Here is a 23,308-nt window from a genome sequence, read left to right on the forward strand (position 1 = left end):
TCACCTAATTCTCATTCCTTAAAAAAAATAAATGAATACACTATAATTTCTGTAAAGTTACCTATTTTCATTTGTTCAATTCCACGTATTTGTGAGGAAAAATGCATTTTGCTCAAGTTCACAAATAGCAAGTAGTATTAACAGGGTGCTAATTTGCCTATTACCCTCCTTCATAAACCGGAAACAGAAGCACAAACAATAAGCACTGAGACTCTTCATTTAAAATCCTTATGGAGACCCTTTTCCTAACGGTGGACATAACCTGCAGGGGATGAAAATCCAAAGGCTACAGAATGAAAATGTAAACCAACATCCGATCAACTGCTCAAATGCAATTTGTGAAAAATCATGCCACCAAGGTACAAAACAAGACTACCCAGAACACGCAAAATGGGAACTGTCTTTTGTTGGAATAAATGCCAAAAGCTATTAGCTGTCACCATCTCCCACGGCAAACTGGATGCCAAATTCTTTTTAGAAGTTGTGGTTGCCTTGAGATAATGGGATGGCAAAAACAGGGAAAATAAGACAACAAAAGAAAGCAGAAAAGGCGCTTTTTTGGAGTCACTAGAAAATAATACTGCTGGCTTGCTTCAACATATTTTCAAAAACCCTGTCATAAGCCATACATTTTTGGTGGTGGTGGGGAGTAAGCACAAAGTAGAAAGAAATTAAAAGGTGACTAGAATCAAAGAATGAATTGGACGGGCCCTTAGAGTTCATAGCTCAAAACCCCAGTAACAAAAGGCTCTCCTATCAACATAATAAATAAGGGGTATCGGAAAACGAAAAAGTGGGAGAAAGAGAAACAGAATCGTACAGGCTGATGGTCCGCTGCGAAGAGCTCCCTAGGCCGTTTGCCAGTCCGCCAGTCCCTCCATCCCTTTTTCTTCCCCCATTCCAGCCCCGGAAAAAGCGCGCACGCGCAGCAACTAGGGGCGCGTGGCAACGCGCAGGCGTAAAGTGGGGGAGAAACAATGAGCTTTGTTGCCAGGCGGCCCTGGGGGGCAGAGGAAAAGGGTACAGGAGGGGTGTGTTCGAAGGGACTGGAAGGGGGGTGGGGGCAGAACGCAAGAAAGTGCCATCCCAGCAACCCTCGCGCGCCACGGAGGACCCGGATAAAGTGCAGCGAGATCCAAATCATAAATAATAATGACAATGAGGAAAAAAAAGCGACGGCCATTTCTTAGAGTAAAAAGAGAGTAAGTCAGTTCAAGCTATCCGTCATGCTCGGCTGAAATTGACAAATAATAAAAATGATGATAAAAGGCTAGGAGACCAACAACCCGGGGGACCCTCTAGGCCCCTTAGCGGTCGCCGAGGTACAATCCCTCGACCGCTAGTGCCGTCGCACCCTTCTCGCCGCTCCGCTCGAGGGAATCCCTCACCCAGTGCACGGCAGCGGGGACAGTAGCCAACGAATCCAGTCGGCCTCCGCGGATCTCCACAGGCAGCACCGCTCCCCCGTTCGACGCGCGCTTCGTCCGTCGTCTCCCTGCTCCAGTCCAAACAAACACCCCAGCCCGGAAGTGACTTAACTTCCGCTGCTGTGGGCCCCGCCCTCTCGTTCTGTCAACGCTGCCCTCGGAGGGCCACTAGAGAGCGCATGAGAGAACTCGCGACCTCAAAGGTTTTTTTCCCAGGCAGCGCAAGTGTGCATGTGTGCATGCGCAGCAGCCTTTCCAGCGTACACTGACGGCCGTGGGGTATGTGGAAAGGCTGGAGATACTTTGCAACCGCCTTTCTGTAATGATGGGATGCAGTGAGTGGGGAAGCTGGGGACTGAGTCCTTGAAAAGGTACACGGACTTGGACTCACGTTCCTGCAGACCTTTTTATCAAGTTAAAACGCAGGGAGGGGCAAAAGTATATAGTTGTAAATACACGAAAGATCATTCTTGTATTATTTATAATTAACCTACTTCTGTCCACCCCTGAATGTAGATCTTCTGACTCAAACACTTCACACATAGGTCTGTCCAAAGACACTGGACATATGTAAAGATGTAAGGATATTCATAGTTACGTTACAATTAAGAACACCTAAAAACCTATCAATAGGTAATCGGTTAAATGAATTTCAAAGAGCGTTATTAAAAAGATGTATATTCATTGATGTGGAATGGTATCCATAAGTGTTTAAAAGCAGGCTGTAGAACAGCATTTATCATCTAAAATTATATATATGCACGCATGTGTGGTATGAATGCAAATATGACAGAATAGCAGTTATTTATGTGGTCAGATCTGGAAGGATTTACTGTCTCCTATCCTGTATGCTTTGTCCTCTATATTGTCTGAATCTCTATGAAAGTTTGAGTTGAATTTATAAACAAGAAAAATCACACTTGAAGTCTAACATGTTTCTGTAGAAACTTGGTAATAGCCTTGTCCCTATGCTCACTTGTATGATGTACAGAATATGTAAACCCCAGCCAGCATTACTGAGTCTTAGGGCCTAGCACTGTGCGGGGAAGCAATGATCCCTGCTCTGAACATTTATAATTCAGATAGGGAGATAAAACTTCATTCAACAAACACTGAATGCATTCCATGTGCCAGCACTGTTACAGACACTGAGGATACACAAAGCAGTATCTGGCATAATCTTTCCCTAGAAAAGTTGTAGTAAACTTTAAATGATACCACCTCATATTTACTATCTAACAAACAAAAAATAACATATAAGCGAGGATGTGAAATTGAACCTTTGCGCATTGTTGGTAGAAACATAAAATGGTACAGCTGCTATAGAAGAAAATAGTACGGGGTTCCTCAAAAAATTAAAAATATAATTACCATATTTCCCAGCAATTCTACTATTGAGTATATATTCACAAGAACTGGGAAGTGGGGTCTTGAAAAGACATTTGTACATACATGTCCACAGCATTACTGGCAATACTTCAATTGTGGCAGCAAATCAAGTGTCTATCAAAGAAGGAACAAGCAAATGTGCTGTGAGGTCTGCCCATAAAGTCCAGCCATTGTTAATGTAACGAGAATGGCTTGCATGACACAAATGTAACCTGGCAGCCTAGGAGAGTGGACTGGAACCCACATGCATGACTGATGACTTTAGATTTCACTGTACTAGTCAGTGGTGGCATTAGACACATTGAGTGAGCATGTATACTGTGTGGCTATCACATTCACAATAACAGTAGAGCAACAAATCTGCATCAAATTTTGCATTAAGCTTGAGCATTCCTCTGTGGAAACTACTTGGATGACTTAAAGAGCCACAGCTATGGGTAACTGGTGATTGATTGGCAGCTTCATCATGACAAGGATCCCATTCACATAGTCTCCAGCACACTTCAGTGGAATATCACCCAGGTGACTCAGCCACCCTGCAGTTGATTCAGCACCCTGCAAATTCTGCTTTTCCCCAAACCAAAATCACCTCTGGAAGGGAAGAGATTTCAGACCATTAGTAAGATTCAGGAAAATATGATGGGGTAGCTGATGGCAATTGGGAAAACTGTGGAGGTACCAAGGTGCCTACTGGGAAGGGGATTGAGGGAAAGCATCATTGTCTTATGTACGTTTCTTGTATCTACTCCAATAAATGTCATTATTACTTGGCTGGATACCTTCTGGACAGACTTCATACACAGAGTGGAGTATTATTCAGCCTTTAAGAAAGTAATTCTGCAATGTGACTTAAATCACATTAAGTGAAGTCACAAAAGACAAATACTTTCATTCTACCTACATGAGGTAGTCAAAATTATAGAAAAATTATACTTGTGAAGGGCTGGAAAAGTTGTTTAATGGTTATAGTTTGTATTACAAGATGAAGTTACAGGGATGGTGATGGCCATACCATGTGATATTACCAGTTAAAAATAGGATAAAACCCAAGTTTTATTTAATAGGTAAAGGTTTTAGCAGAATGATGTGTACCTGCATGCATGGAATACAGGAGGGCATGGGCAATTCCTCTTCTCCAGCCTGAGCCAGGCCCCTTCCTGCTGCTTGTTTTGTGCAGCTTGACAGCTGCTTAAAATGAGTTGGAGACACACTTGGTGCTTGTGAGCGGAAGTAGCCAGCATTGGGGAAATGAATTAAGAGGTATCAAGTTTCAGCCTCACTTACACTAAATTTTCCTATCTCAAGTAATTGGTATATCTGTATCTTCAAACATTTGTCCAATACACATCTTTTAAAGGAAATCTGCATTTAATCTGGAGGGAGGGAAATGAGCCATGCAGATTTTCAGAGATAATTTACTACTGAGATGGTACATGAGGGAGTTTTGGGGAACCACCACTGGAAAGTTGAAATGTGGTTTCTAAAATTCATACACAGCACAAAGAACATTCTTCCTCCCCAGTAGTACTCAAGAGAGCATTTGAATTACCATTAATTACCTCTGAAGTACTACACTATTCCCTGAAAGAACTCCCCAGAGACTGGGACACATGGGACCCAATAACCACCAGATTGTATGCAAGAAGCACTTAGGAGTTCAGTGTCTAGCAACTGTAATTTTTCTTTTGGTTTTTAATTACTCCCAATTGTTTGATGACCTGAGGACCATCAACCTCAAAGCCCTGGGTCCTTCCACACATAGAATCCCAACTCAACCTGCGCCTGACTTCTGCTTGAGCTTCTTTCCATGTACCTGTCAAGGTACCCACTGAAAAAAGTGGCTCCTGGCCAGGCCACAGCACTGGCAAATCTAGGCCCACAAGAGCCGGGAGCAGTGGGGGATATTTCCAGAATGCTGATGGATGGAGCCCGACTGTCAGAAGTCCAAGCACAGCCTCAAGCTACTTGATTCAACTCAGACTGACAGAAGTGACAGTACTTCTGATTAAAGCTAGAGCTTTAATCAAGCCCTAGCCAGTATCAATCAGCAAATTAACTGTATCTGAGTGATGAGAGGTAGTTATATCCTTCTTAGTATTTACTAAAAACTTCAACCGTTACCATACCTTTCCCTTAGCTCTTACATTGTGATTAGGAGTGGTATGACAGAAAAGGAAAAAAACCTCTTGTCAAGCAAAACTGCGAATTCCCAAGACTTCATGTATCTGCTCCTTTCTCGAAATGTCTAACTGTGCCACGTTCTCAGAAAATTACGACTTTTCAAATATCCCAAGCAAAAAATAAAGGATAGACTTGGAAAAGAAGTACCTAGGGTTCTAAAATGGGTCATTTTAAAAGAAATGCTTTGCCCAGGCCCCCAAACTGTTTTATTTTTGTTTCCTAGTTTTAGATTTGGAAAAGTAGCAAAACCAGTTACTTCAATAATATATAAGCCAGATATCTGATTGCAATAGCCTAGCAAAAAACTTCAACTACAGGTAAACCAATTTCCTCTTAAGTGTGGCCTCTATCTTTGATGCCACCACTACTACCCATTAACTTGTTAAAAATGCAAATTAAGACCTGAGCCCTGGCTGGCGTAGCTCAGTGGATTGAGCGTGGGCCTGGGAACCAAGCAACCACGGTTCAATTCCCAGTCAGGGCACATGCCTGGGTTGCAGGCTAGTTCCCACCCAGCAGGGGACACACGGGGGGTAACCATACATTGATAGTTCTCTCCCTCTCTCCTTCCCTTCCCCTCTAAAGATAAAAATAAATAAATAAACAAATATATATATAAAGACCTGCCTGAAGCCTAACGCACCAGAAATTCTACATGCAGGGCCCAACGTTTCAAAGGAGCCTCCGTGTAATTTTGACACTTGCTAACATTTGAGAACCACTAGTATAAAGGAACAATATCTCAGCCTTACCCTTGTTGTTCATAGGAAAGGAATCAAAGTGAAGGCACACTTTAACCCCAGCTCAACAAAAGGTCGGGTTCCTTTTCTTGGAACTACAGTCTCAGGCACTACAGTCTCAAACTTATTACCATTCAACATCTGAACTCTGAGCTATGCTAAGTCCTATTTTAAGGAATACAGAGCTGCTTTGAGCACTACTATAAATCATCTTAAATAGCCAATCGACACCACCATTTTTAAACTAATCTGATTTTTAAAGAATGTTTTGCTGTGTGCCAGCAGATCTCTACCTCACACCATGAGCCTGTTTATTTTACTGTTTCGAGACACTGAAAATCCATCCTGAACAAAGCCAGGTAAAAACTATGTGCTCGCTTATGCTTCACAACCTTAATACTTTCCATAATACCTAATAGGTGTTTCTAAACTTCCCTCAACAGGATTAAGATTAAACAAAAGGCTAAAATGGAGGTGGAAAACATTCTTAAACTCTACAGCAGCCCTGGATGTGAAGTGAAAGGTCATCAGTTTGATTCCCAGTTGCAGGCTAGGTCCCCACCTTGGGGATGTGTGAGAGGCAACTGATCCATATTCTCTTTCACATCAAGGTTTGTCTCCTTTTTTCTCTCTCCCTTACCCTCTCTAAAAATAAATAAAATCTTTAATAAAAAAAAATAATAAAAACTTTACAGTAGGGTTAAGTAGAAACATTCCTACCAATTAAAGGTTTGCCATAATCTGGGAAATAGTTGTTACGGTTTTATTTATCACTAGCAGTTTGAGACTTTCTGCTTTTTAAATGCCCTCAAATGCAGATATTAAACATTTTCTATAACTTGGTACTTTGACAAGTAGGACCTATGAGAAAAAAGCTATCACAGACAAGAAACAATTAGGAATGCCACTGTACACATAAAGCTCTGTGTTGTTGCTGTTAGTTGAAATTGAACTAAAGTAGGTAATTAGTAAAGACGAAAATTAAACTGCAGAAGTAAACTGGCAAGGATTTTTTGTGCATGTTACATTTAAAAATTATCACCTAAAACCTTCAGAGGTAGACCTTAAAATTTTATACAACCATTTAACATTTCCTTTAATACACTTCGACATTTCAAAAAGAATTCCTATAGCCGTGGCTGGGTGTGGCTGAGTCAGTCAAGTGTTGGCCCGTGCACTGAAAGGTCACTGGTTTGATTTCTGGTGAGGGCACAAGCCTGGGTTGTGAATTCGGTGCCCCACTGGGGCTTGTAGGGCAAACAATGTTTCTCTCTCACCCCGACGTTTCTCTCCCTTCCTCTCTAAAAATGAGTAAGATTAAAAAAAATTGTACACAGATGTTATACCAAGAAACCCAACATATATTAAAAAGGCTGTTGCAACTATCTCTTAGTTTTTGGTGTAAATTATTCCATGTTATTTCTAATCTTTCTATTAAATACTGAAACATGTCTAAACTTCAGTGTTTGCTATTTCTTCATCCTTAGAATTTAACTCCCAAGGTTTTACAAAACCATGAACAGCCTCATTTTGTTAAATAACAGGAACAAGAAATCCACCAGCACCCCAAACTTTAAAACTCAGATCTTTAGTAGCACGCTTTAGAACACTCTAGATTAAAAATGTAATAATTTGTTAAAGCATGCAAAAAAGTGTAGCAGTGAATAAAAACCACAAGTGACAAATATATTGGTTAACATTCCAAACATGTATAACCAATGAACATGACCTAAGTTTTTATTGTATTCACTTCAGAAACTTGAATCCACAGATATAAGCAGTATATAACCAGAAAGTTACAAGTAAACACAGATTATACATGCAAATTTCTGTTCACAAAGGTCACATGTGCAGGTATATGGATTAGAAGCGTGCGTCTAGATTATAGCCAAACTTTTTAAAATGCTTAAGTGTAAAATTACATCTTGAAAATATGAAAAGATGGTCTACACACTTCAAGAATCATATGTTGCTTATACCAGATGTATGATAGCTACAGGATTCAAGTGACAAGCAATAAGGTCTCAAAAAATTAATACTGGTCAAAGAGAATGGGAAATTTTTTTACATTTCACCAAAAATACATTGACTACTAGAATACGAAATCTAGCAGAAACTTAGGGGAAAAAAATTACAAAATCTAAAGCCAATTACTTAATATTTCTTATTAGCTAAACAACAGTGTAACATTAAAAGAAAACTGCACCTGTATTTAAATTGCTACTCTCAGTTAATGAAGTTCTCCAAAAATGAAAAGCAATAAAAAAAACTTCAAGCTCAAAATGAAAAGTCTGCAAGGCTCAGATTGAAATGTGGAATGTTTCAGATGAAAGTAATAAAAATACAACTGGTTTTGTTCTTTATTGAATGGAATCAAAAGTTTTGACATTTCTTTGAAGCTTAGAACTACTAAATTTCATTTCTTTGAATAGTTCTATGTATCTTTTTCTTAGTGGTGCAAGTTGTCTTAAGTAGATTATGAAGTCAGTCTCTATAAAGTACTTGTCTGTTACCATTCTGATAAAACAAAAACAATTCTTAACTTAACCGTATGTTTTTGCTATAACACCTAACACATGAACAGACATCTATTATTTTTCCACTAAAACAAAAAGAGTACAATAGTTTTCTTCTAACTACCAGTATTGTATTTAAAAAAGGTTAACATTAAAAACAAAGAACCATTATTTCCTTTGAAATCTTTAAGTTTCTTGCACATCTTAAGTTTCCTTCTTCTGTCTGCGTTCTTCTGCCAATTTATTCAGAAATTTCTGTAAAGAAAAAAATTATAGGGATTGAGTCACTTAAGAAAAACACAAATGAATTAATGCCAAAATAAAAGTCTATCCAACTTTGAGATTGGAGTATAATTTAGCCTATAATCTTATCACTATTTTAAAGACTCAGTTATTCCCATTACAGTGTATAAAACTAGTCTGGTTCAGGACACAATGGGGAATGGGAAGAAAAAAAATGGTACAATGTGAAAAACAATTCTTTCAATGTGCAATTAACACTAACATAAAGATGAGAAAAATAAGACCATAGCCACAAAGTAGAATTGCTACTACTTCAGGAATATAGATTAGTTAAAATGACATGAATTTATTCAATGCTCGCTTCTCCTACTAAACCAAGTGGGCAACATTTTCTTAAAGGGTCAGCAGTAAATTTTTTAGGTTTGTGGGCCACTTGGTCTTTGTCTCAACTATTCAATTCTGCCATTATAGTAATATAAGTGGCCATAAACAATACTTAATGAATGGTAGTAGCTATATCCCAAGAAAACTTTATAAAAAATGGTGGCTAGGCTGAAAGTGTAGCTTGCAGATCCCCGTATTAGACCTGTAATTTCTAGAGGTCCCAACATCAGAGATTGGTCAAGACATTAATGAAAGTACAAAAACTATAAATAGTATTGTCCTGGCTGGTGTGGCTCAGTGGACTGAGTGCCGGCCTGCGAAATGAAAGGTCACTGGATGCATTCCCAGTAAGGGTAAGTGCCTGGAATGCAGGCCTGGTCCCCAGTTGGGGGTGTGTGAAAAGGCAAGTAATTGATCAATGTTATCTCTCACACATTGATGTTTCTCTCCCTTTCTTTCTTCCTTCCTCCCTTCCTTTCTCTCTCAAAATAAAATCGTAAAAAAAGCAAATAAACAAAAAAACAAAACAAAACAAAAAACATAACCTAAAACATCAAAAGCTTCTTTACTTTTGGCCGAAATTCATCAACTGTACAGTTAGTAGAAACTGGTAAGAATTAGAAGCCATTTTGCCTTAAAAAGTTTTTTAAAAAGGTAAAAATAAGGCTGTTAGTAAAGTATCAAATAATTTATTAGCAAGATATTACTTAATAATTCTTGAATAAAGTCTACAAAGCTCTTTTAAAACAGGAAATAAGAGCCACCTCCTAAAGTATATCTAGAAAATATCAGAAAGCATGATATTCTTTTTAAAGTATCAAGCACCCAGAGACCATTTATGCATCTCTAATACATATAGTTTCTGCCACTGAAAAGCTTAGTATCGAGTCAGATAAAATATGAAATTGCTTCTACTAATACTAATGAAAATAACCATCATTCTTTTTTTTTTTTTTAAAGATTTTATTTATTTATCTTTAGAGGGGAAAGGAAGGAGAGAGGGAGAGAAATATCAATGTATGGTTGCCTCTTGTGTGTCCCCTTCTGGGAACTGAACCGTGGTTGCTTGGTTCCCAGGCCCACGCTCAATCCACTGAGCTATACCAGCCAGGGCTTACCATCATTCTTTTTACATATTCACGATGATAAGGTGCATGAAGACACCAAAGAATATATATCTAAAACAAGTAATATAGATAAGAACTAGATTATTTCCTTAATTCATAATCTCCATCTAGTGAACTCACAGAACGTGTTTCATGACTACTTTTGTAGTTTTATATTATAAAGCAGTGTAAATGAACAAATTATCTACAATTATGAGTTCAGTTCTTTCTTAGTTGTTTTCTCATCATCTATTTCAATCCTCAGTCCTTAAAGAAGCCACTAGATTACCAAATTTTAAATTATTGACATAGAAATGTCTTTAGTCTTTTGTGCTTTACTAATTTATCCCATTAGCCTCATATCTATTGGCCGTATGTTTCTGAAGACTATCATTATTAATAAATAGTTATTTCAATAGTAATTTAAAGTCTGTGTAAACATTAAGTATGACAGCACATAACACTTTATAAAACTGAAATTATTATTCAGCTTCATATTATGCCTATTGGTCTTCTGGCATCCAGTATTTTCCAAATTAGACAAATTATAGTCCAGTACCCACTTGAGAACACTAAAAATAACTTTAACTTATGACATAGTCAAAAAATTACAAATTATTATCATTGAATCAGTGTTATTATAAAAAGAATCTGAATAAATGTTTCCAGAATTAATTAAAACTACTTAAGGCCTGTCAATAAAAACAGAAAACTGTTGTCTCTGGGTCCACAGAAGGTACTATACACATTTTATTTTCCATAAACCTGTATGATTTGTTTGTTTTAACAAAGTAAGATTTAGCCTTACCTTTAATTTCTGATAATGAGGGAGGCTGCTGCAATGAGTATTCTTTGCAACTTCTTCATTTGTATAAAAGAGTGAACACAGCTTACAGTAAAACCCTGTTTTAGGTATCACATAGTCTATACCTAGAACACAAACATACATTCTTACAAATTCAGTAAACTGAGTATTAGTGTTCTCAAAAAAAAAAAAAAAAAAAAAAAAAAAATTTTTTTTGTGAGAAGTCCAATATAACCTAAGCTAAAAAAAATCCAACAAAAAACATGACATTAGTGAGTTGTATTTAATTGATGTTCAAGGTTCCACCTAATAGTACTCTTAGAAAGGCACAAATATAACAAGTAAACAAAACAAAAACAAGGTGAAATTCTCAGAAAGCTTTGAGAAGAGTCCATACCGTGTAAGGTTAACAAAAGATAATACAAAATAAGGTGACTTGAGGAAGAAAAGAGAATGTACCAAGAATTACAAATTGTTCTGTACAGAAATAAACGTAAAATGTTATCAGAGCTTATGTAAGACCAATTTTAATATCATGTAAGAGTTTGGGGAGGGTGAGAGGGGAAGAACAAAGCCTTAAATCTCACCAACAGGAACATTGGGCTGATATGGTCCAATTCTATACTCATCTGGGATTGTATAGTCTTCCTTGTTTTCATCACTTTGGCCATCTGCATTTTCACTTGCGTCTTTGTTGGGATCATCAGCATTCTCAGCAGATTCAGCACCTGGTTCTGCATTTTCCTCATTTTTAATTCCATTTTCCAACGCTGCTTCGTTTTCTTGATCAAGTTCCTCCATCTTGTCCACCTTAATTTCAACCAAACCATCATCATTTTTGTCACCAGATTTAAATGCCATGCCCGATTTACGAAGTTTCTGAAGTTCCGAATCTTCCTCATCACCAACCTCATCTAGAGTGACAAAACCTTCCATATTCCCTGGGAAACGACGCTGTTAAGAAAGACAAATTTACTCTGCAGCAATTGTCCTGCAGCATCCCTTCCATTTGCTTTACTTGAAGGGATAGCGTCTTTGTCTGTAGGCATTCTCTCAAAATACTGACCTTCCTTTCCCCCACAAATCATTCATGATTAAAAAAAATTAAAAAATAAAAAACTTAGCTTTTTCTAAAGCTAAACTGAAGGCTTGCCTTACACAAAGACTTACACACAAGACTTTGTAAGGCTTGCCTTACAAAATAAACAAGGGCATTCATAATCTACACTTTGAGACTTTTATACTAATAGGAAATATAACCTGATTAGTTATAAATAATTGAATGATGTCCTTTGGAAGGCAGTATCTTATGATACCACTGATGTTTAGAGAATACTCATTCTAAAACCCTGCAGTAGATTAAAACAAACAAACAAACAAATGAACAAACAAACAAACAAACAAACAAAAAAACAAGCTCTGGAGCATGACCCACCTAGATTTAAATTTTGGCCTGGTTACTTACAAGCAATATGATGATGGACAATTTACTATTTATAAAACTTCTCCATGCCTCAATTTCCTCATTCATAAGATATGGATAACAAAGACATCTATTGCACTTGGTTACTGTTAAGATTAAGTTAACGTATACAAAGAGTTTAGAAAAACTTATAGCATGCAATAAATGCTCAATAATCCCAAGCTCTTGACAATCTGGAGGTAAAAATTAACTTTACAACAGTTGAATGTTGTTTAGAAGAAACTAATAAACTAGAATTACAAAAATCTCATTTCAAGAGCCATTTAACATAAGGGGCTTCAAAGGCATTTTAATGCTTGATTCCTTAATGTAGGTCATTAATATAACATAGGTCTTTACTGTTCTTTGCATCATGTATATATTTTTATATTCACACCTGATATGCTCTTATTTGTGACCTAGTCTAAGAAAAATAAGTTATTCAAGTGTCTGCCCTGGACAGGTGGCTCAGTTGGTTGGAGCATCATCCTGCATACTAAAAGGTGGTGGGTTCAATCCCAGGTCAGGGTACATACAGGAGGCAATCGATGTTTCTCCTGTTCTCCCTTTCTATCTCTCTAAATTCAATAAACATATCCTAGGTGAGGATTAAAAAAAGACTGCTTAAAAAAAGTTTTTGTACTATATGATCAAGCTCATGTTTCTCAAATATAAAGTCTTCGACAATTTTTAGATGAGTGGAAAAATGTTTGAAGTATCTTTGGTTAGTTAACTTAGTGCAAACTCACACCCCATTTAAAAAAAAAAACAAACAGCGTGAACTATATAGCTGCCGGTAAGTACTTACATACTACTACTATAATAGAGTAAAAGTCTCCATTACTAAAAAGTTCTCTTTGTGAGTTGGCATTTTTAGGCAACTATAAGAGGTACCATTTAATCTACTTATTGCAGAGTTTAGACTTAAATGCTTGTATTATTGTTCATATCTGATTTTTTTCTAACATAAATGACTAATTCTCTTTAATCTGATCCTACCAGGGTAAATAATTTGAAACACTGATCTAGTTTTCTGTTAGAACAGGTCAATGTACAATCTTCTTTACCTTTTTAAGCTTTTTCTTTGCAGCCGAAGCACTCACACTTCCATCTTTTTTCACAGCTTTGTCCGAAGGTTCCTTTTTCCCATCAGAAGTCACATCACCTAAATTAGCAAGATCTGTCTCATCTCCCACTGAACTGCCACTTTCTAGCAGTGCTGCTGCTTCATCTTCATCCACAAGTAGCTCATCTTCAGATTCAAGAAGCATACTAGGTTCTTGTTCTGCCTGGTCATCTTTTGTGTCTTTTTCACCATCTTCACCTGATTTCTCTTCTTGTTCTTTACCTTCAGTTGTATTTTCAGTCTTCTGGGAACCATCAGTTTTGGATTTCTTATCACTTGGAGATTCTTTGCCGTCTGGAGAGTAAGACCTTTTTCTGAAATCAAGAAGGTACATCTCAATTAATTCTGAGTTGGAAAACAAAAGTTTAATACAGTACTATTTACATACAGAAACACAATGAAATTACCGAGATTTATCTTTTTTCAGTAAGTCGATGCCTCTGTTAGGAATCTAAAAGACAAAATATTGCATTAGTTAAGTTAATAAATTAAAATGTTCATTTGCAGAATAGATAATTATATCTCATTAACTAATTGATAGCCATCCATCATATAATCAAGCTTATTCAATTCCTATAAATATACCCAAGAATTTAAGCTACCTACAGTCAGCAGTTCATTACAAATAACATTTCAATAAAGCAGTAGATAATAAAATATCTTGGTAGCAGAAATATTCAAATAATATCTAAAATACAATAAATAGGTAAAAATAATAAAAGTGCTTTTATAGAACACTAGATAAAACTTGTGCCCTGGCTGGTGTAGCTCAGTGGATTGAGCGAGGGCCTGTGAACCAGACAATCATGGTTCAATTCCCAGTCAGGGCACATGCACTGGGTTGCAGGCCGGTTCCCTACAGGCCAGTTCCCAGCAGGGGACATACGAAAGGCAACCATATATTGATGTTTCTCTCCCTCTCTCCTTCCCTTCCCCTCTAAAGATAAATAAATAAATAAATCTAAAACAAACAAACAAAAACCACAAAAAAACAAATAAAACCTTTTGCTACTGAAGAATACTGAAAAAGGAGAAGAGGTAGCTCTTTCAATAACCAAACCCTATATTCTTAATAATTACAAACCAAGAACTACATACCCTCAGTACCAATTTTTTATATTTTTCAGAAAGGTCAACTTTCACACATCTCCCTTGAAACCAAAGGGCCTTTTTCAAACAGTGGTCGACCATTGCCATAGCATCTTCTCTGGTCTCCATCTCAATAAAGGCCTTAAAAAAATAAGAAAGAACATTATTTCTCAAGGAATTGTGTAGAACTCTAGTGCTTATTATTCTTCCCATCCACTTGTTGGGAAATTTTTATCTTTAGCACCGCCATTGGTAAGAGTTAAAAGTCACCCAATAAAATAAGGACAACTTAGATTTATAAAGTAGAGCAAATATTAAACCATGTATTTGAAGGCTTTTTGCAAAAAGCAATTAAATTGATAAGCTTAGAACATATTACTTAAAATACTGTAATAAAAAACAAAAAATTAATAAAAATGTCTGAAAGGATATAACCTCAGAACATTGTTAAGGAAAGTAAGTATCAGATGGTGCACCAGTAAGTATCAGCTGAACAAACAAATGAGCAAACCAAATTTTTTAAAAAATCATGTGCAATGTGGAAAACAACAGTATAATCCCGGTTGAAGTAAAAAAAAAGAGAGCGCACGCGTGAGAGCAAGAACATGCACAAGCATCTGTCCTGACCAGTGTGGCTCATCTGTCTAGACATGATCCTGCAAAGCAAAAGTTTGTCTGTTTTATTCCCAGCCAGGGCTCATTCCTGGGTTGTGAATTTAGTCCTGGTCAGGATACCTACAAGAGGCAACCAAACGATGCCCCCTACACTACTCTTTCTTACTCCCTCCCTCTCAGAGAATAAATAAATAAAATTGAGAAACAGAAAAAGAGAGAGAGACAGACAGACACAGGGAGAGAGAGATAAAGAACCATCTATACACACACACAGATTTTTGGAAGCAAACCGTGGAAACAAATAAAGTTACTAGGCTGAACAAGAGAGCTTTACTTTCCACTATACTCTTTGGTATTTATTCAATGCTTTACTCTTAGCTTCTAGCACAATGTGTGTGCGTGTGGGGGGGTGGGAGGGTGGCTAAGTGGATTAGATGCCAGACTGCAAACCAAAGGGTAGTTCGCTCTATTCATTCCTGGGTCAGGGCACATGCCTGGATTTTAGACCAGATCCCCAGTAGGGAACGCTTGAGAGGCAATTCCACACTGATGTTTCGCTCTCTAAAAATAAATAAAATCATTTATCATTGTTTGGAAAAGGAAATTTACCATCTTTATGAGATGATAAAGAAAATTATTTCTCCTTGCTTTATTAAAAATGAGGCTATATAAAAAAATTTAAGAAATAAATGTTTTTTAAAATCTCTACACAGAGTATTACCTGACTTTTCATTCTCATCAGTATATAATTCTTTATCTTCCCATAAGGCTCAGCAAGCTTAAGGACAGCACTGTCAGAATAGCCAGAATGAGGTAAGTTGCTGAGATGTATCACACGTCCAAGCTCTTGCTTTTGATCAAACTTCTGGTCTGGCTTCCCTTCAGGTTTCTTTAATTTAATAAACAGGAAAAAAGGTAATGTCAAATGTTGGTATGGATGCAGTAACTGTTAGCTAATACTTAATATTATCCTAGTTATTAGCAGTAATTTAAAGCAGCTAATTATTAAAATGATATTAATACATGACTGGCAATACAAATTACCTTTATTCTTTTGTACTTCTGGGATAAATGAACTCTCACTGGCTTGCCGAACACTAATGCTGGTGTTGTTGTATAATAATCCACTGCAGCCTGAGCATCTTCTGTGGTTGCCATTTCAATAAATGCCTGAAATTGTAAACACCCAGACACAAAACTATTTCAAACAATTATTGTTCAAAGTCTTTCCACAGACATTTAACCATTAAATAATACTTTCAAGAATCTAAAATAAGAAATACCAACATTGCTGACTTGGTATTTTATTAAAGGCCACCTCAGATTTTATTCATTCTACTAAAACTATCACTTATGCCTACTGGACTTGACATACAATTTAGCACAATTTTGGTAAAAGTTTGAAATGGCTTTCCAAAGAATCGTCCTTTTACAGAACTTATAGTAGTTTAATAATGACAATTTACAGCTTAAGGAACACAATTTATAAACTCACTAATTATTGATTAGTACTAGAACTTAATATTTCAACAGGTTCTTGAATATTGCTTCATTGTAACATTGTTGAGATGCTACAGGAACTTAACTCTTGTCTATACTAATTAGCTCTTGGTAAAAATGGCTTCATTTTATGTCATTTAACTTAAAGAGCCTATTTAACACAGTATCAACACACTTCACTGCTTTTTTCCTCTACTTCATTCCATGTGAATAATTTAAGGTTACATTAAGTTATTTTTCCTTGCATTTGTTCACACTGAGTTCTTTTATTAATACAAAACCCATGTAATCTGTTTAGGAAATATATTAGTGATGAATATATATTACATTTATTTCAACTCATACCTCATTAATTTTATTTAAAATGAGATGATTTGAAATGACTCCAAATGGTTCCACCAGCTGTAGTAATTGGTATCTTAAGTTTTTCCCTCGCTGAAAATCCATGATGTGAACAACTCGGCTAGTTTCCTACGCATTAGAGGGGGAAAAAAAAATCAAGCCAACAAAACCCTTTAAAAGCAATGAGACAAGTTATGTGTTACAAATTTAGTAAGTCTAGTCTAATGTTAACTAGAATAGATTATTTAAAATGACAACTCATATAACATTCTAGAGAATTGAAAAACTGGACAGAAAATCAAATGTCAGTGGGGTAACGTAGATCTCATTATTTCAGAAAGCAGTCTCTACACTGATTTTTAAATTAAATACTGTGAACACTACTGGATAGCAAAGTTCTTAAGACCCTGAATCAAGGTGGGATCTCTCAACTGCAAGTATAATCAAGTTTTATGCTCTGGTTGGTATGGCTCAGTGGATTGAGTGTTGGCCTGCGAACCAGAGGGTCACCAGTTTGATTACTGGTCTAGGGGGCACACGCCTGGGTTGCAGGCCAGGTCCCTAGAAGGGAGCACGAAACACAACCATACATTGATGTTTTCTCCCTTCCCCTATCTAAAAATAAGTACAATCTTTAAAAAAAGAAAGTTTTAGCCCTGGCTGGCATAGCTCAGTGGATTGAGTGCGGGCCTGCGAACCAGACAATCGCAGTTCTATTCCCCATCAGGGCACATGCCTGGGTTGCAGGTCAGTTCCCAGCAAGGGATGCACCAGAAGCAACCATCCATTGATATTTCTCGCCTCTCCTTTCTTTCCCTTCTAAAGATTAAATAAATTTAAATTAAAAAAAAAAAAAAAAAAAAGAAAGTTTTAACTCTCATCAAAGTCCTAGAAAAGCCCAATGGCTTCAAACTATAGTAGTTTTCTGATAGTAAGGACTATGACATAGATTCAATCAGCAAGGTTTAAGTCAAATCACTCCTAAATACAGTGATCACAGCAAATAGAGTAAAATCAAGAGCTGTGTTACTGACCACTCTGCCTTTTTGCATGTGCCTTGGTCCTTGCAGGTTCCCATTTCCAGCACCTTTATGGGGAAAAAAAATTACCTTTTTCAGTCTTGTAATAAACATACTTGCTCTAACAGGTGATTTCAATAGAAAAACTACTTTCAAACACTGAAAGGATATTACAAATATCATGAGTATCATGTCTTTTTGTGCAATGTTATTTCTGAGTAACAGTTTAATGATCCTTCTTTTGCCCATAACCACCATTTATTTCTACAGTAAAGCTCTTAGGGAACAACAACATAAATTTTATAATCACCCAAATTTCCTCTTGGTCCAACTGCTGGTCCCCCAAGGTGAAATGAGGGAGGTGGAGGCCCCAAAATTCCTGGTGCTGGGTTTGTAGATTGCTGCAACATGAATGGGTCACCCCTAGTAATGTGAAGACGATATATAAGGAACATGACAAAGACATTTGTCAGAAATAATTAAGATTTATTGTTAAAACACTCCTTGTATAACTATGATTCCAATCTTTGGGGGCATTTGTGTGTGAAGCAACTAGGGGAAAAATCTTAAAAGTAATAAAATAAAAATTACTACATAAAATAGTTTAAAATTTTTTTTTCATTCACAGTGAGTTTCCCCTCATATTTACTTTTTTAAAAATTCAGAAAATATTTTCAAAGTTTAACCTGAATTCCTTACACTGATCTCCTTTACAAACAATAGCTTAAAAATTTTAACTTACATGGTGTGTCCTGTATCATTGTCAGGATTCCATTCTGGGTAGCTTTAAAAAGACCAGAAAATTAACTTTAAAATAAAACTATCCTTTTCACAAAGTAGCCTTGTTTGGCCTTTAAAATAGAGATTACTTATTAGTAAAGTTGTATGAAAGTCTAAGTGTTAGAAATATTACAGTTTAAACATGCCATATATAGATATTTCCCAAAGAAAAATTCCAAAACTTCAAATTAATCCAAATGAACAAAAACAAAACAAACCAAAAAAGCCCCTTGTTCTGTACTGCTTGGAAAATGTAGGTAGTTAATGCTAAAATTAAAGTTTTCTGTTATTTGTTAAGTCTTAGGTAGGACACGTATTATCTGAGGAATTGGAAGTATGGGCTATATGGAGAAAGAAGGACCAACCACAGGTTTTCTTCTCCATTTTAAGTACCAAGAGCACAATGGAAAGGACAGCCCCAAAAGAGCTAGGTATATATGAAAACGTGCTGGTATATATTCCAGGATAATGGATATTGTGTGTGCTGCTTAGGTAGGGAGCTTCTTCAGGAATTCAATTTCATTCTAGCTTAAAATCAGAAACAAAGGTATTGCAAAACAAAAAAAAATACACCCTGAAGGCTTTTGCTTAACAACTAATTTGTAAATGCTAACAAATTCCCTGTTTTGTATATTCAGCATTTTTTGAGTATGTATTACAGCTGTTGAAAATATTCTATGTATCAAAAGCTATCTTAAAAATTCTCTTGGTTTGTATTAAAAAAGACTGATGATAATTTACTATAGAAACATTAAGTAACAAAGTACCACTATCACTGAAATCTAACTGATTCCATTAAAGATCCCTTGTAACTAGCATTGCCTGGACAGTATCAACTATGCAGTAATAACAACGTGAATATTACAAGTAAATAACCAACTTCCAAACATCAATCAATGGGTGTTTCTGATTCAGGATTAAGGATGCTTTAAAGGTATTTCAAACTCCTACATTTCAAGAAGAAGCTGGCATCGACGACTGTGACTTGCTCCATTGATATGTTGACTCCACTCCTGCAGCAAAGTAAATTAGTAGAATTAACAAAAATAAAGCTAAAATATTTTCATTTGAACCATTCAAACTCTTAGGATGTTAACCTACATGCAATATCATAACCTGTACAAACACCTGCACATTCACTAACCATACTGAATTTAAAACCATTTCTCCGAAGCCATGTATCTTGATCCTGCCCTCAAATACGCCAAGCACATTCTTGGAAAAACTGGATGAATTTGGTTAATATACTAATAGACTTGACAGGGAAAAGATACAGAGTTATTAATAAAGATCAAGAATAGTAACTGACCTTGAGATCAGCGAGACATTAATTTGTTGTAGACCAAATTATTCATGTCATTTAAGAAATGCTTTTTTTTAGCATTCTAAATATGACAAATAGTCATGCTTATATCTACTTTTCTAGGAAATAAGATGCTTTAAATGTAAACAAGTAAAGATATAAGCATTAATTTTATCCAGCCTTTGAGGTATGATCCAAGTATGCTACAGATATAAAAAGCTAAGATGATTAAACAGAAATGGTTTTTCTAAGAAAATGTTCCTCATTTATCCAAAAATTAAGCCCCCCATTGTATTTAGCAAAAATAAAGAAGCAGATTTTAATGCCTGTTTCTAACTTTTAATGAAGGAAACACCGTAGTCAGTATTTGCTTTTGGTTATCTTATAAATTTAATGGGATTAATATTTTTCCTATTTTATGTATAAATGATTGATGTTTTAGGTAACATAAAAAAAAAAAGCTGTTACGAAAAGTAGGCTGTGCTGCACACTGCCTGGATTCCACTTCCAAGGTTTCACTTACTTGCTAGATGTGAATCCCTGGTACAAAATAAATTCACTGTGATTCAGTATTCTCCTTTGGTTTTATAAAAAGTAAGTAATGAAAGGCAAAACTGCTTATCAAACAGTGCCAAGCACATGGAAAGTGCTCAAAAAGTGAACTATTTATTACACTGCTTATAAAAACTTTGTTTTACGATTCCTGCTTTTTAAGTATTATTGTTTCATAAATCCCCACAAAATGAGGCAACAACTTTTGCAACACCCACACTACCTAATACAATTATATTTGGAATATAAGACATGGTCAAGCAATGTTTTTAAAAAGGGTCTCACTTAGAGCTGAATTAAAAGGAACTGTATTACAAGAGATGCCTTTTGGAAAAGCTTTAGATTTATATTTATAAATGGGATCCTAATTAAAAAAACTGCTTTATATTACAAGTTTATATACATTCCCATGACGTAAGACAATTAACTAAAATCCTGTGAGAGCACTAAGATAAAATACATCCACACAGAATAGAAATTCTCAGAACTTGAAGATCTAGCTCTCAAATCTAGGTTGTCTTTTGAAAATAATGGCTATTAATTAAGAAGAAATTCAAAGAAATCTGTCCAGCTGGCTCTACATCCAGATATTTGGGACATAAAAAGATTTTACTTGTAAAGTAAAAGACTACTGACTTGTTGGAGACCATTTTTAAAATGGCTGTAAGGAAGGGGCACCATAGGTAAAGTTCACAAAATCCAGAACAGGGATTAAACAAGTTAATTTAGAATTTTCTGAACTAAAACCATTCTTGAAAAGTAGTATGTTGGGAGAGGAGTAAAATAGCCTATTAAGGCATGCTTCTCTAACTCATAGGAGATGGCAAGGGTCTCTAGTTGAACAGAAATTATTAATATCCAATCCCCCATGCCCTTTAAAGGTTCAAAGTTATGCTAAGTGTGGCTGATCTTTGTAAATACTGACGTACCAGAAGGATGGCCAAGATGAAAGAATCAGTTACAAATCTCCCAAGCCCACCCAAACTAATCTGTATTACCACATCTGATCTTTTACTGTTTGGTTTAGAGTGAAGATTAAGAATCAAAGGGATTTTTGAAAACCCCTATCTTTGGATTCTACATTGAGGTAATTCTTCCATCAGATTAATAAAGAACAAGGATTTATGGTCTGAATGCAAAAGCTCTGTAAGAAAACAGTTATATAAAGAAGGATAATTTGGAGAAGCAATTCTGGAATGGCAGAATAAAGAATAACATGTCTTCTAGTAATACTAAAAGGAAAACTATGAACTCAAGTGACAAGACAGCGAAAGGGCAGCTTTCTTTAAGTGAAAGAATTTGAGGTTGCGTAGAAAAGCAACGTGACATTCTAAAATGACCTAGAAAGAAAGAAAAGCAACACCATCACTGAAAGTCACTTAAAATAGCAAAAATAATGATGACTAATTAGGATGTTTTTCACCTAAAAGTTTCTCATTTCATTTTACTAAGTTTTGATCATGTACTTTATTTAATGCTACCACTAAGTGAAAAGAACAGATTTTCCAAGTTATGCAGCAATACCAGAGAGCAGGATTAAATGTTAAAAATTTTTTTCATTAGCTACTTTCACCATAGGAATTTTCTCTGAAGTTGTTCCTATATCAGCTATCAAATAAGTAAGGACCACTGCTAAATGTGAATATTTAATTATTTTTTCCAATAATGCAGGTACCCAGGAAACATCAGTTATATTAAGGACACCAAAATATATTGAGAATCAATCCAGGTGCTTACACTTCTTAAAATTGGTCCAATTTACAACTAATTATAAATTTTGTAAATAAAAGAATCAAAGGGCCTCTACAAACTAGTTCTTAAATATTCCCAATACTAAGAAAACCAAAATAGCTAGGGCCTAAGCATTTTTACAAGTTCAAAGTACCTCTCCTCTTGCACTAGAGTTACGGTACCTTACTCTTGAACTCAAAGTTTCATTGAAATTTTAAAACTGTTCTATGTTAATTTAGATCTATTTACTATCATATATTAATATCACTGCACAGGAACTAGTAGTAGTAAAATTTGGAGAGAAATTAATCATATATATAAAATAAAAATTTTTTTTGATTCAAGTCCTCCCATGGCTTCCTTTTTTGTTCCTTTACTCAATTGTTTTCTATATGCAAGTAACAAGGTTAAATTACTGCTCAAAGTCAGGAAAAGGGGACTTCTAACAATGGGTTTTGGTTTATGACTCTAGTAACAAAGATTTTAAATCCCTACAATCACTTTCATTTGAGACACTTTAGTCATTTTCCTTGGAATTTAGAGCTCCTACCTGAAAACATCGATCAATATTGCAATTACTGCAAAGAGGCAAGAAGTTAACAAAAATACTGAGTCACACAAGTTTAATGAACCTCTTTGATAAATCAGCTCCCATCAGATCTAGAACTTGAAATTTAGTACTGAAAACTAAATTCCATGACATACATAGTATTATCCAACAAATCTGAAAAAGACAACATCAAAACACCTGCCACACAAAATTTCCAAATTTCTATGACTTTTGGATTGTCTTAAATGAAAACCTATGAACTTAAATTTAGTAGTTAATGATACTGATTTTGGTATGAAATAAAGATTAAAATATTCCTTGTATAGTACTTAATACTATACATTAAGATTTTTGTAAATAAGTACATATTAAGAATTATGTTTAAAAGACATTTTTAAAGTACTCTAAATTCAAACAGTCTCTTAATTATCTGAGACAAAAATACTAA

At 35.7% G+C, this 23,308-nt stretch overlaps 2 protein-coding genes across 12 annotated transcripts in view; both read right to left on the minus strand.

Annotated features, from left to right (window-relative positions):
* Window positions 1–1,531, minus strand: part of PAIP2 (poly(A) binding protein interacting protein 2) — a 28,528-nt gene extending 26,997 nt beyond the window's left edge. For 2 of the 3 annotated variants that reach the window (XM_053666478.1, XM_037147513.2), the window contains exon 1: window positions 1,389–1,531. The gene's annotated coding sequence lies outside the window, so the exon portion shown is untranslated. The remainder of the gene's footprint in view (window positions 1–1,388) is intronic. The other variant, XM_037147512.2, reaches the window with a different exon arrangement.
* Window positions 1,532–8,073: 6,542 nt separating this feature from the next.
* Window positions 8,074–23,308, minus strand: part of MATR3 (matrin 3) — a 51,905-nt gene continuing 36,670 nt past the window's right edge. For 8 of the 9 annotated variants that reach the window (XM_037147509.2, XM_037147507.2, XM_037147508.2 and 5 more), the window contains 13 exons: window positions 19,676–19,737; window positions 18,687–18,728; window positions 18,255–18,367; window positions 17,960–18,012; window positions 16,929–17,054; window positions 16,128–16,253; window positions 15,805–15,972; window positions 14,478–14,609; window positions 13,787–13,830; window positions 13,321–13,693; window positions 11,379–11,745; window positions 10,795–10,916; window positions 8,074–8,508 (listed from right to left, as the gene is read on the minus strand). In XM_037147509.2, the coding sequence (XP_037003404.2) occupies window positions 8,458–8,508; window positions 10,795–10,916; window positions 11,379–11,745; window positions 13,321–13,693; window positions 13,787–13,830; window positions 14,478–14,609; window positions 15,805–15,972; window positions 16,128–16,253; window positions 16,929–17,054; window positions 17,960–18,012; window positions 18,255–18,367; window positions 18,687–18,728; window positions 19,676–19,737 (1,779 nt within the window). In that variant the 3' untranslated portion in view covers window positions 8,074–8,457. The remainder of the gene's footprint in view (window positions 8,509–10,794; window positions 10,917–11,378; window positions 11,746–13,320; window positions 13,694–13,786; window positions 13,831–14,477; window positions 14,610–15,804; window positions 15,973–16,127; window positions 16,254–16,928; window positions 17,055–17,959; window positions 18,013–18,254; window positions 18,368–18,686; window positions 18,729–19,675; window positions 19,738–23,308) is intronic. The other variant, XM_053666473.1, reaches the window with a different exon arrangement.

Source organism: Artibeus jamaicensis, unplaced genomic scaffold, assembly GCF_021234435.1.
Source record: "Artibeus jamaicensis isolate MK-2021 breed Jamaican fruit bat unplaced genomic scaffold, CSHL_Jam_final contig_456, whole genome shotgun sequence".
NCBI lineage: Eukaryota > Metazoa > Chordata > Mammalia > Chiroptera > Phyllostomidae > Artibeus > Artibeus jamaicensis.